This window comes from Melospiza georgiana, chromosome 5 (assembly GCF_028018845.1).
Source record: "Melospiza georgiana isolate bMelGeo1 chromosome 5, bMelGeo1.pri, whole genome shotgun sequence".
Taxonomy (NCBI): domain Eukaryota; kingdom Metazoa; phylum Chordata; class Aves; order Passeriformes; family Passerellidae; genus Melospiza; species Melospiza georgiana.
The window spans coordinates 56,068,632-56,082,196 of NC_080434.1; the positions used below are offsets into that span (position 1 = coordinate 56,068,632).

Sequence of the window (13,565 nt, forward strand, 5' to 3'; positions counted from 1 at the left end):
AAGGAAGTCTTTATGGTTGACTCTTTTGTGTGTCATTGAAAGCCTGAGAAAAGTCTATCAGATTACCTAACCCTTCCAGCTACTCCTGCAAAACTATTCCTTACTGAATAATTTTTATGGTTCCTCTTTTATTTTTTTTTTTTTGGTCCAGTCATATTTTAATCATGGCAAATAGTAACTTCAGTCCTTTGGGGAGATTATCCAATTATAAAATGCCTGAAAAATCTTCCTAACATGCTTAATTGATCAAAAGACAAACCAACTGCTTTACTTTGTACTTCTACCTCATGCTCTCTTCTGACAAATACTTTTACCCACTTGTTGTTGGCTGGACAACCAGTTCATACCCTTTGGGCTCTTACACTTCATGATTCTGCCACTCTGTAACTACAAAAAAATTCAGTAATTATATCTACTGTCAGGAATAAAAGCCAAAAGCCAAACTGAAAAAAAAATATTTTCATAACAAAGGCTTTTCATTACTTCAGGCTTCCCTGATGCATTTTATTTACATAACATGCATTCAAATTATTTGTAATTGTGCTAGGATTTCAAACCAAACAAAAGTAAAATATTTGGTGTAATTTGTGACTTAGTTTGGTTTGCTATGCTTTTATTCTAGTTCTACCCTTATTTGCAAACCCCTGTAAACATGAATTGGTGTGGGATGAGCTGTTAACTTACATATTCAAAAACAAGTCCAAAAGGGTGACTTGGTATAACATCACTGGAATCAGTGCAGTATTTGGCTGCAGTATGTGCAACTTCTCTGACTAATCTCACCACATAAACAACCACTTTCTGTGAGGTATGATGAGGGTAAAATGGACTGGAGTTTACCAATTTAAGTTTAAAAAAAGGACTAATGGTAGAGGCGAGTCAAGGCTGCTACCAGGACTGGAATAACAGAAAGTTTGCAGCTGCAGTTTTGGCACTGTGGAAAAGAGATGAGCTACACACTTAGAGATGGTGTGCACACCCGTCAGTGCTTAGCCCAACCCACCCAGAAAACTGACTTCACAGTTTAACCACAAGAAATCTGAAAGACGGTAAAAATTAACAAACAGTAACAGCTCCTGAATTTGAAAGTGGTATAAAGCCACTATAAGGGAGATGATTATCGTACATTTCTACAGAGTCACTGATTCCACAAATCCTATTCTTCTATGTGAGTGTGTAGCTTGTTTTGTATGAGTTTATTTTATATTCTATGAACAGCCTGTGGAGGCAATATTTCAACTTCATTAACTTGCTACTGTACTATAAATTGTTTATGGTCACTTTCTAGGGAGGAGCATGTTTCATTATTATTTAACTGTATTATGCAGAAGGATAAATATTCCCAACAACTGAAAATGCCAGGACTGAAACTACCATAACCACATAGATTTGGACATCAATTAAATAAATATTTAAATAAATCTAAGAAACCACTACATGATTTGCTTCTGGGCAATTGTTATTTCATAAAACCCAACACTAAGCAGCATGTCAGAATTACTTTATTTAATACAGCAATTCCTAAATTTCAAAGGAATGCTGTATCTTCAAGCCTTACCTTGCCTTCCTTGGTATAAGCAAGTACTTTATCTTCTTCTTTTGGGTGAAAAAGGAGAGTTTCCACAAAGAAAGCAATGGGTTGTTTCTGGAAAGTGGCTCCTTCATCTGTGCTTATGAAAAGGCTTTGGTCACGGTCATTATGGGAAGAACTTACAAGAATTATCTAAAAGACAAAAACAACAAGAAGCCTTCAGAAGCCTGATTTCTCTGTAACAGAAAACACAGCCTTGTTTTTTTTGTAATAATGTCAGATTTTGTACACATCTTATCTTACATATCAAAATTATGCAGACAAGAAACTCAAATCACCAAAGATAAAAGGATTTTAAGATTTTATTAATCTTCCCTGACCAAACCTGTGAATGTTACATTCTATGACTTCTCTTGGAATCCAGACCAAACTTATTATGCTTCTCATCTCTACTCAGAATGACTGCCTTGGGTTTTGGTGCTAATACAAAGGCCATGAGGCCACATGATAAAATCTCCGGACTAATGAAAAAAAAAAAAAGAAAAATAATACCAGTAATGACTTATTTTAACATGTTTATATAAATATATCTCTTTATCTAATGAGGCTACTAAATGAAAAAGCAATCATTGCCATAGCAGAAGAATGATTGAGGAGTAATAACTTCTTTATAATATCTCTCCATTGTTTCATCATCTCCTCTTCCTGACAAATTTTGAATAAAAAGGCAATTCACTTTGACACAGAAGAATACGCCAACAAATCATCTGCATTTCCTTCTCAGGTCCAAATAATGCCTTGACTCAAGATAATATCTTGAGCTGTTTTCTTTATGTTAAGCTTTAAGCAACAAAGAAATTCTCCCCACATAATTTATTTAGAATTTCAGTAATTTCAACTTCTTCAGCTTTTGCTATAACATCATAGTTCTAAAACTGCCAATGTGAGGATCCATTTTGATTATTTTTTCCAGATCAAAAAAGTCCAGTTGTCATTCAAAAATCTGCCTTTATCAACTGATAGCTTGCAAACAAACTGGATTTTTGAAGTCCAACTGGGCTCTCTCTAGCTCATATTTCAAAAACAATTAAAAAAAATCCTTAATTCAAAATGTATTTAGAATATTCAGCAAATGGTGCAGAAAACACCACAGAATACTGATCACTGTGATACAGTGACTGTAAATTGCTTACAGAGATAAATGGCAATGATTTATGCAAACAGAATCACAATAATGTGAATACGGAGAAGGAAAGAGATTAACAAAAACAGTACAGTTTTAATGTAGTCACTGTTTTAGAGCAGAGCTGAAGTTAAAATTCTGAAACTTCTAATGAATTATACAGATATGACAGCTGGGCTGAGCTTTTACTGCAATTGGTCTTGGGGGGAAAACTATAAATTCAACATTTACAGATGCTCCAATTTGACAAGTAACTTAAGCATGTGCCCTTTTCCTTGAAGCACATACACAGTGGCACTAATTTCTAGGGCTTTCATATACCTCAAATAGGGCCCTTATTGAAGTACATTGTTGAACAAGAGAGATAACTGCAGATACTTCAGGGTTCATGATCCAGTGCTGAAATCCCACACTAAAGCACATATTAAGGCAAATCTATTCCATTAGCTGCATGACTAGGTCAGTAAGAAGAGCAAAATAATAACCCATTACTTTGTAAAATCTTGTATTTTTAATGATATAATTTACCCAAGAGAAAGCAAATTACATTTTTATTGGAAAGTCTCTGTAAATGACACCTTCACAAATGCCTTCTCTTATTTCTATTGTATCCAATGGCTTTCTGTCTCTTGGGCTTTTTGTCCCTTCAGTGTCTGTTTAATTCATTGCTATCTACACTCCACCAGTAGCTGCTGGTGGCCTAGATACAGCATTCAGAGATTCTTGTGACACACTCATTTTTTAGGTTTTCTGCAGCAGGCATGGCATGAACCTGAAATTTAATGTGGCTGCCATGTGCTGCCCTGACCCTGTGCCTGCATCTCAAGGGGAAGTGAAGAAGTGTTTATGCCAAGCACAGACATCTGTACTTACTTTCCAGACTCCCGTCTGTGACTTAGGCTTAAAATATCTATTTTCTCTTGGAAATAAATAAATTCAAACTATTTTCCTGCTGAGAGAGGTACATAGTGCTCATTCCTGTTGGTTCGTGACCAGAACATAGAGAGAAGGACCTGCTTCCCAGAAAAGGCATCAACTGCACTAGACCAGAACAGTAATCTCTGGACCACAGAAATACTCCCTTGCTTTTTTTTTTTTTTTTCCCCTGACCCTATAAATCTTACACTTCCAAAGATATCAAAATTATGGCTTCAAAATAATAAAGGAATGAGATGCATAAAATAGGGAATGGTTTTCACTGTTAATGAGGCTTAAATATAGGCATGGCCAAGCTTCATAATGTGGACTCAACAGCACTGAAATCATAAGAAAAATGTTTGTTATAATGTAATGCAAACACACTGTGATATTTGCTAATGCTGTCCTTCAAAAAATATTATGTATCTTTTGGAGTTAAATCCACTTAAAAACAGCCCAAAGATTGTAGACTTGCAAGCATATATGGCAGGATTGCTAACTATTCTTTTATTCACACACATCATAATTCATTTAAATAAATATTTTTGAATTTCCCTCAGTGTTGTGATTTATATTCCAATAGTTTAAACTGATCATTATGTGTCAGACATACAGATTTCCTCCCACAGCTAACACACCGGGTGCTCAGACTTGCCTGCTGGCTAACACTAGTTATTTAGGAAAATGCTCCAGAGTAAATATTGTATCCATATTAGATGCTTTCCATAGCAAGTTTTATTTACTTTGTAAGTGGAACAAGTAGCAAAACCCTCCCGCAAGCAGCTGATGAAGGGATGCAACTGGGACATACTGTCTGGAGAGCCAGCTAGCAGTGATGGCTTTACCTCAAAATAAACTTCTTCCTTGAATAACTGAGTATTTAAAAACCAGAACAGATTTTAAGCACAGATAAATTTGAGCTCCTTATAAACATTTTCCATATCATTTCTCACTCCTGTGAGATTCTGCTGGTTTTTTTTTCAATTGTAGCTTTATATTATGTTGTTTATCTCAGACCTCAGTACATAATTTCCATCCAGCTAAATAAACCACAATAACATGTGTATACATTCAGGTCTTATGTAACTCTACAACTGCCAGTAGCTACACAGAAGTAAAAGTATATATATATATTTCAAGGAGATAAACAGCCCTATGGATAAACAGCCCTATGGATTGTAAAGACAAAGAGTAGAAATAGTATCTGTTATAGATGAACAAAGGGAAAAGGAAAAAAATCCCATAAAAAAGGAAAATACCACACCATGCCAATATAGGAATTCAACCATTCCAAAACTAAATAAAAGCCATGCTTTTCCTCATTACAGAAAAAGTCAGTGAGGCAGGAGTTAACAGAAAAACCAAACAAATCTGAAAATAACATAATTAAATCCATTTGTTTAATCACTCTTTCAAGACTGATTGGCCAATATGCCTGTCTAACCATTCCTACTATGAGTGGAATCACAATCTGAGCCCCAAAGAATGAAAAGATTCTGATGGTTTAGGCTACAGTTCTCTGCATATCAGACTTTTTCTTTCACTGTTACCATGAAGATTTGGAATAATCATAGTGATTACTTGGGAGTCTTAACTGTAGATTTGGCAGCAATTCAAAGCTATGCTGCAATTTCAAGTGGCAATAAACAGAGGATATTAACATGCATCATTTGCACTGTGTCTGAAATATAACCCCCCTCCCCTCAGTTTACGTCCAATCAAAATTTAAACTCAAGACAAATTTGATCTTAATCAGCACTTTCTCTAAAACAAGGCAATTTTCTAACATATTACAATTGTGCTGTCTCTTTCAACTGCAGCAACTGATCTTAATTATAATTGTAGCTTTTATTTTCCTTTCTATTTCTCTCGTGTTACAAAGGAAAAAAATAAAAAGTAAAAATGCCCATGAGTAATAAATTTCTACACTCACAGCATCTGACTTGCTATAGGAGACTTCTGCAGTAAGTGGTGAGAGATGAGACACTATTTTTTAATTCTATAATACTCCATAAGGTCAGAAATGAACTCCATGCTGACCCTGAAGGAAGAAACCTCCTTTGGGCAGAGTAAGAAATGAAAAAAATATAGAGACTCTTCATTTAAGCCCACAGCAACATGCACTGAGAAGTCAAGCATGGCCAGGAAGAACCTATCATTTCTCAGCCATCCCCAGTAGGCTGAACTCCCACTGGACATAAGGATTCATCTCTGGGGATATAATCCTAAAGAATGCTGGACCCACTCCAGGGAAAAAACCCTTAATGATATGAACACATAAGCCATCCCCACTGAGGTCAAATAATTTCATAGAACACTTCCAGAGAGGGCTCATCAGCAACTACTCTGAACAATATTCTTGCCAGCATCTCACCACCCTCACAGTAAAGAACTTCTCCCTAATATCCAATCTAAATCTGCCCTCCTTCCCCTTAAAGCCATGAAGAAATGCAGTGCTAATGCCTAGGTGAAGGTGCTTAGCCAAACTGGAGACAAGGTTCTGAGCACAGGCATCACCTGGTGACACCATCACAGAGACCTCTGTGCCTGCACAGCTCTGATGGGAAATGGCCTTTGTGCCAGCAGTGCCAATCTCAGGGCAGCATTCACAGAGCTTCACAGCACTGCAATCACACCCTCAATGTTTTTCAGACTAATTAACTCATCTATTTGTCTTGGGTTTATAATTTATGTTATTCATGTGTTATTAGATACACTTGGCTGAGAGGAAGATTACTAAAGCTTCTGGTGCCACTTGTAAATGAGATGTTGCTTCTCAGGCAGCATTCATAAAACACACAAAGTGGACTGCAAAGGGTTATGATTTTTATTTTAGATGGTATGAGAGTCCTGATAACTCAAGAGTGTCTAAGTGAGAGTGAAATATAGTCCCTTTACTCTCAGAGTGGTGAAAAACAATACCTAAAAAATCAGCCCAAGGTCATTCCAAGCTGAGAGTAAAATAAAATGGCTCCCAGATAGCAGTTTAATCTTGTAGATTTTCCCAGGAAGATGCATTACAAAATCACTCCTCACAAATGTAAAGTTATGAGTGGATCTAATAAGTCTGTTTCTGTGTCCAACTGAATTGGGTGGAATACATATAGAAAGGAATTTACATACACCCCAGAACAGTATTTTACTTTTCATGTTAAGCATTCACAGCTTCATCTAGAACTGTTATTTTCCCTTGAAGAATCCCTTTTAAGCTGTCACACAGAAGCATTTCAAAACAGCAACTAGTCTCTAGGAGAAACACCATAAGGGAGGGGAAAATGGGAATATTAAGGATGATTCCTGAGAATTATTTGCTACACTAATCACATAATCTCAGGACACAATCAAAGCCCATCTGAAGCTGTCCTGGTGGAGCTAATGGAGAGAATGTATCATAGTTTCTTCTCCCCTGGGTTGTGGTCAGCTCATTAATCATTTGGAATATCACAACAGGAGGTGCAATATTTTTTGTCTAGTATCAGCAACATATTAGGCACTTTAGGATGTGGAATGAATATTTAGAGGTCAGGATCTTAAAATAAGCTGGTTAGCAACTGGAGCAGTTGGTTATATATGACATACTGAAGAGGGAGTGAACATCAGAGTTAGAACCTTAATAGAAAAATGTGTTCAGAGGAACTGAACAGAGCACAGTTGGCTAACATTGCACCTAAGCAAGCCTGAAATAATATAATCAGATAATAAAAGAAAATAGTTTTGAAATAGATGGCTTTCCTTTAGGGCATTCACCATAGTGAAATCAAGTTTGAGGGTGCTTACATATCATAATAATGAATGCCTGCAGAGAAACAGCTATGAATGTTCTGAGTGGTGTTGATGAACAGAATGAAATTTCTGCCCTGTTAGCAACCTGTATCTAACTAAATCAGCCAGATCTTTTGAACTAAATACCTCAAAGGGGCTGATGATGCCAAGTCTCTAGGGAACAGCAATTACAACTCAGTTCATCAGTCTCTTCACTTAGAGAAGGGTAGGTATACATAAGCTGATCCCAAACCCTCCACAGGAACAAAGCTCATGCATCTGTAACCTGCTAGAACCAAAACATTATTGCCACTTGACTACCATGACAGTGCAAATTTTCTTGCGAAATGCTCTCTTCAAAAACATTTCAGAGCATGCTGCCAGCCTGAGAATTCAAAAAAACTGGCACACATTAGGCAAATTAGGAATTTCCGCCGCCAGATACTGAGAAAGGCATGAATATGCCAAAGGTCACAGTAAAAACAGAAGAGTCCTTTGGTCTTCTTGCAAAGTCCAATGTCAGCCTGGCTATTGCTAATTCTTCAGCAAAAGTGATCATTTGATGTATCCCTTGTAGATTCCTACATCCAAAGTGGGCGAAACTTAATGTTGAGATGCTTTGAGGGGTGGTCCCCATATAGGTTTGTTCACATATTCAAAAGTTTGGGTTTAAAGGGTTTAAATCAATGCACTCCAGTGTACCAAGAACTAAATCAGATGGTCTTTTCCAGTATGCTCTAAATCAGCAGTTTGAGAAGGAAATAGCACTGGGAAAGGCATAGCACCAATTCTTGTCACAGCAGGGAAATGTTCCCTAAACTGGTTTTATATTGCCTATGAAACAAAAACATTTTCTGTGTCTAAGAGTTAAAAAGAAAAAAAGAAAAAAGAAAGAAGAAGAGAAAAAAAGTTGTATTAAAAGCAGAAATGGGCAAGTTTCACTCTTTCCCACCAATATTTCCAGAAACATTAGTATTTACTGGAAAAAACATGCACACATTGACCTTTTTAGCTTAGGCATTCACAGATTAATCGAATTCAAGAGCTTATTTTGTAGACCTCCAACTAAACTGCAAATATTTTCTGCCTCAACACATCACAGAACAAAAATATAAAACAATGCTTTCCAAACAGGATAATGGATGCACAACAAATGACTGCAGTGTGTGATTTGATCTAAATTAATGAAGAAACAGTTCAAACAGTTCCTAGCCACCAGCCATTAATTTGTCAACAGCAAAATCTGCACTAAGCTCAAAGAGAAATTACATGGATGGTAATTAGTGACAGGGAGAAAACATGAAGGAAAAAAGGCAATTGTGGTGGCTAAAATTATCACTCATACAGGATTGATCAGGACCTCATCATCTTCTGTAATAGATAAACACTTTTCTGTCTTAAAAATACTAAAGGTATGCTTTGTGGTCCTTTACTATGAATCTCAGCTCTCTTATAAGGCTGTATAAGAATTTTCTGGGAAGACTACAAAAATGAGCTCTCAAAACATTCCTCCGGGGAATCTCTCTTTGCACAATTTCCCCCCTCCAATCCCAAATACTCATCAGGTGTTTTCACAGGCAAAGGTCTTCCCATAATGCACCCAAGACACCCCCAACACCAGCTGAGACATCAACTTCAAGCACACCTACTCCTCTCTCTCCCAGTTTTATGGAGCACTTTTTATGGAGATCAAGGTAATTAATAACTCTGCCAGAAGTTATGAAGAATAAGTAGAATTTTCCAAACCTGTAGGTAAGAAATGTGTGTGTATGTGTGTGTGAGTGTGAATATACACATTTGCAAACACAAACAAAGTCAAGGAACCAGATGGGCCACCTCCAAAGCTGCTGAAGCTGCTGACTCTAATCACTGAGAGCTTTGAAAGACTCAGTGACTGGGAGCTCCTGAAGACTGGAAAACAATAAATATCCTGCCTGTCTTAGCATCATCTGCAAAGTGCTTCAGAAGTGTCTCACATGTATTTTGCTTTTGCCCATTTTCACACCTAAAGGGGTAGCTGGGACTAGGAAATGAGCTGTTAAAGTTCTTTTCCTTCAGGAAGCTCCTGATCCCTTTTGAAAAGTGTAGGAACTCGCCCGAAAGGAGGTCTGGGTATAGTTAAAGATTGAACAGGTCTTCTCCCCTAGACTAGGAGGGAAAACACAAACCGGGGGGAAAGAGCTGCTCTGAGCAAGTCTTTCATACTTAAGTCACAACAGATTATGTGGGTTTGCAGGAGAAAATGGGAGACAGAAAAAATGGACAGGAGCAGAGGCAAATGCTGGAAAAACAGTAATTATTTTTCACTTGAATTTGGCCATATCTCCATTATGTAGGCTACAAAGCTTAATTATAAAAGCTCTTGCTATTGAAATATTTCCCCTTATCTTTGATATCCAGTCCAAATGGACTGGAAAAAAAACCCTTGAAAAGCAGAAAGAAAATGTCTTTTAAAGTAATTTTTGGTCCCATTAGGGTGAATCTCATTAATAGAAAAAGGACTTCACTGAAGAATAGAGCTTTTATATTCAGAAGCATACAGTGCTACTGTGGCTGATTGTAGCAGCACTGCAGATAATAAACCTTTCTCCACTGGGGCTTAGATTTTTTGCAGTTGTAAAATACCCATTTGATGTTGAGGTAGGATTTCAGTAAATAGACATACCTGGTAGCTGTTGTTCTAGTTTTCTCTGGGTGTACTTGGGAGTGGTGTTGACTGGTGCTTTTGGAAGAGAATGTTTAAAATATTTTTTTTTATTGAAAAGCATATTTTTTTTCCATAACTGAAATGTATTGCTGAGAACTTACATCATATTTACAAGTATGATTCCTGGGGCGCATGAGGGCCTTAGGGGGAGAGAACAGCTCCCTTTGGGGATGCTCCACCTTATGCACGTGGTTAAAAATATTTGTTGGGGCAGAGATACCCTCTTTGTTCATTAGTTGTTAGAGCACTCATATGTGTGATTGCAGGAACAAGTTCTGGCCTCATCCCAGTTGAATGCTATTATTACTAAACCTTAGGCAATTCTGCACACATTCTCACACATATGAGAGAGAAAAGGCTGCACATCACCCAAACCAGCTCAGAAATAGAAATAATATGCTCTTGCTCATTTGCTACATTCGAAAAATTTAGGGGCAAGTGTTATTGTTTCTATCTGTTCCTGAGAATGTTATTTTGACTCTTTTCCACTACATTTTAATGAGTAGTTTAAAAGTGAATACAGACATGAATAAATGAATGAACAAACATTTCTACTAATACCCTTTTCTCATTTTACTAACATTTAATCCTCCTTAAAAGCTTGTAATTAAAACAGGCATTTGTTTGCTTGCTATTTTGTTTGATTTTAACATAATATTTTACTGGAAATGGAAAGTTGATGAGCTTGGCTCCTAGCAGTGTGTTTAGACACAGAAAACAGTAAGGAAGATTTCAGGAGCTTTCTCTCCTGCCAAGAACATTGCTAGAGATTCAGCTACAAATTATAACTGATATGGAAAAAGAAAATCCAGGCAATATTGTTCTTTTCCTTTCTAAGACAAGCAACTACACAGAGCTCTAAAAACATGAAACCAAGGTTAGTCTTGGGGTACAATTCTGATCCCAGTCAGATAGAACTCTGAAAAGTGACCATTTTGCAGACCCTGGGACTGATGCCATCTAAAGCAGAATCCAAACAAAACATCAGCCTTATCACTGCTTTTGCCCTTACAAGATTTTTGCAGTGGCTCGTGAGGCTGTAACATGAATGTCTTATGAGACTTTACATTTATCACAGTTTCTCTACATTTCCCATCAATACCAACAAGATGTAAATAAAATAGGTGTCCTTTTAATGGTGTTAAAAGATGGGTGCCTGCAGTGTGTGGAAGATAACTTCCCAACACAGCTGATGAGGGACACAGCTAGGGAACATGCCCTGCTGCACCTCCTGTTTAGGAACAGGGAGACTGCTGTGATCACAAAATTAGAAGTTTGCTGTCCTTGGAGAAGCAGGTATGGCATTTGGAAGAAGGTTGTCATCAGGTTAAGAAGGGAGAAAACTGAAAGGGCCAAAGCCCACCAAGAACTTAATTTGCCTAATGCCATTAAAAATAAATTAGTTTTGGTGGCTTTTCTTGCATGTTTTGGGTTGCAGTTTTTTGTTGTTTTGTTTGAGACTTTTTTGTTGTGGTTGTTGGTTTTTTTTCCTTGTTGGCACTAGCCCTGTAAATGACACTGTACTTGCTTATTTTTATAAAATGCTTGCCAGTATAACTGTCCAACACATCTTGTTCTTCGCTTCTTATGCTTTAAGCCACTGCAGCCTGGGACCACAGCTAGACATTGATAAAAATGTAAGAATACTTACAGACTTTTTATTGATTGCATTTCAGATAATGCTCCTAAAAACTTGTAAGCACCATCAAATCACCATAATACAACACAACTAACTGGGTGGAGGCCAGTGTGAGCAAGCCATAAAGGATGAGACATAAAAAATGAAACACTGGGATATATAAAGAGCCTCTTTCACATAATTAAAAGTTAATTAAAAACTCCCAGTATAATCTATATCCAGAAAAAAATGGCCTTTTGTCATTTCTTCAAGTGAGTTTCCTGAGAGAAGCACTCATCTGAGACTGCAGTCCATTCCAGAAAAGTAAATAGAAATCACAAAATAATCAACAGCCTGTCCCAGGGGGCAAACTAATTTACTAACAGTTCTTGATAATTTATTGCAAGTTAAACAGTTCAGTGACATGCAGGAGAAAAAAAGGGGAGAAAAAAACCTTATTTATTCCCTCGCCTGACAGTGTCTCACAATCAAATCTATCTCGCTTCATCTCGCTAGGCATTTCTTTGAGAGAATTGATAAGTGGACAAGAAAAAGTTTGTAGAGAAATAAACTATAACTTATTTATTGTTACTGAAAATAAAAGGGCTTACAGAACTCCAAAGGTACCAAAAATGGCATATTTACAAAAAAAAAAAAACAAAAAAAAAACAAACACACACACAAAAAACCCCCTCAACCTTCCCCCCCGCCAAAATTAAAAAAACTCAATATCCCACCCAACCAACCTCCCTCAAAAACCAAGAGAAAAGATAAACCTCATTCAAGAAGCAAGATTGTCGTCCAGGGGGATGGCTAGTTTTCCCAAACTGCCTCCAAACAGACCTTCACGATCAGTGAAATAATCTGCCTTGGATAACTAAACAGTATATTGTATGTTTATTCAAAGGATCCTAATATGAATGTTTCAGGAAAAATTACCAAAATAAAAATTACCAAAATTTCTCTGAGTTTTACCTGTATAAATCCATGTGGTGATTTGGCATGCAGAAATAACACTGATGCTAGCATTCATAAACAAAGCAGCAAGAAGACCCCACCATCTAAATATTGCTCAGCATGCCTGTAGTCCCAGCTAGGTTTTCAAAGGGCTTCAGCACATCCATTTTTCTGTCAGCCTGATTACAAGTTGCCCAGGGCAAGATTCTCTCCCTGTTTCCCATCTGGACAGTGCCGAGCTCAATCATACCTCTGCCTGTAGGTGCAATAATGATAAAAGTAAACAAATACAGCTGCAAAAACCAGACTGGTCACACCCAGCGCTAAGAGCAGCTGAGTGCTTTTTGAAGCATTTTTTTTAACCCCAAATGAGAACTTGGTGATTTTTAAAGAAACAATAATTATTTATGGCAAATTAATTCACATGAGCTACACACTGTCCTCATTTCCTCTGTCATATTCAGAAAGCAGCTCCACTAATTTAATTCACTGTACTAGTGGTGTGATTTGCAAACTGCTCAACATCAGAAATTCCTAATTGCAGCATGGTTTATGCTTTCCACAATTTATAGAGAATTTAAATCTATGCCTACAGAGAAGCCTGGGTCTGCTTAGCCTCCTATTCTGAGCATCTTTTCCAAGGTTTATCACTAGGAAGGGTTTTCAGTATCCCCAAGCTACAAATGACTTTACAAAGAGCTGTGGCTGTGGGTGTTAATGAAAGGCTCGCTGTGATCTGGGCTGCTGGAGCAGCTGCAGACAAGGAGAAAGAGAGCAAAAGAGAACAACACAGGTTCATGCCCCAAGAACCTGAAGTGGCACCATGCTAACAGACAATAATCACTGCAAGCAATTGAGAAGCTGAACTGCTCCCCTGGAAAACATGCTG

At 37.3% G+C, this 13,565-nt stretch overlaps 1 protein-coding gene across 6 annotated transcripts in view; it reads right to left on the reverse strand.

The window, feature by feature from the left end:
- The window catches only part of SORCS2 (sortilin related VPS10 domain containing receptor 2), a 535,446-nt gene that overhangs the window by 109,340 nt on the left and 412,541 nt on the right, over window positions 1–13,565 (reverse strand). For all 6 annotated transcript variants that reach the window (XM_058023757.1, XM_058023756.1, XM_058023755.1 and 3 more), the window contains exon 4: window positions 1,559–1,723. In XM_058023757.1, coding sequence (XP_057879740.1) covers window positions 1,559–1,723 — 165 coding nt within the window. The remainder of the gene's footprint in view (window positions 1–1,558; window positions 1,724–13,565) is intronic.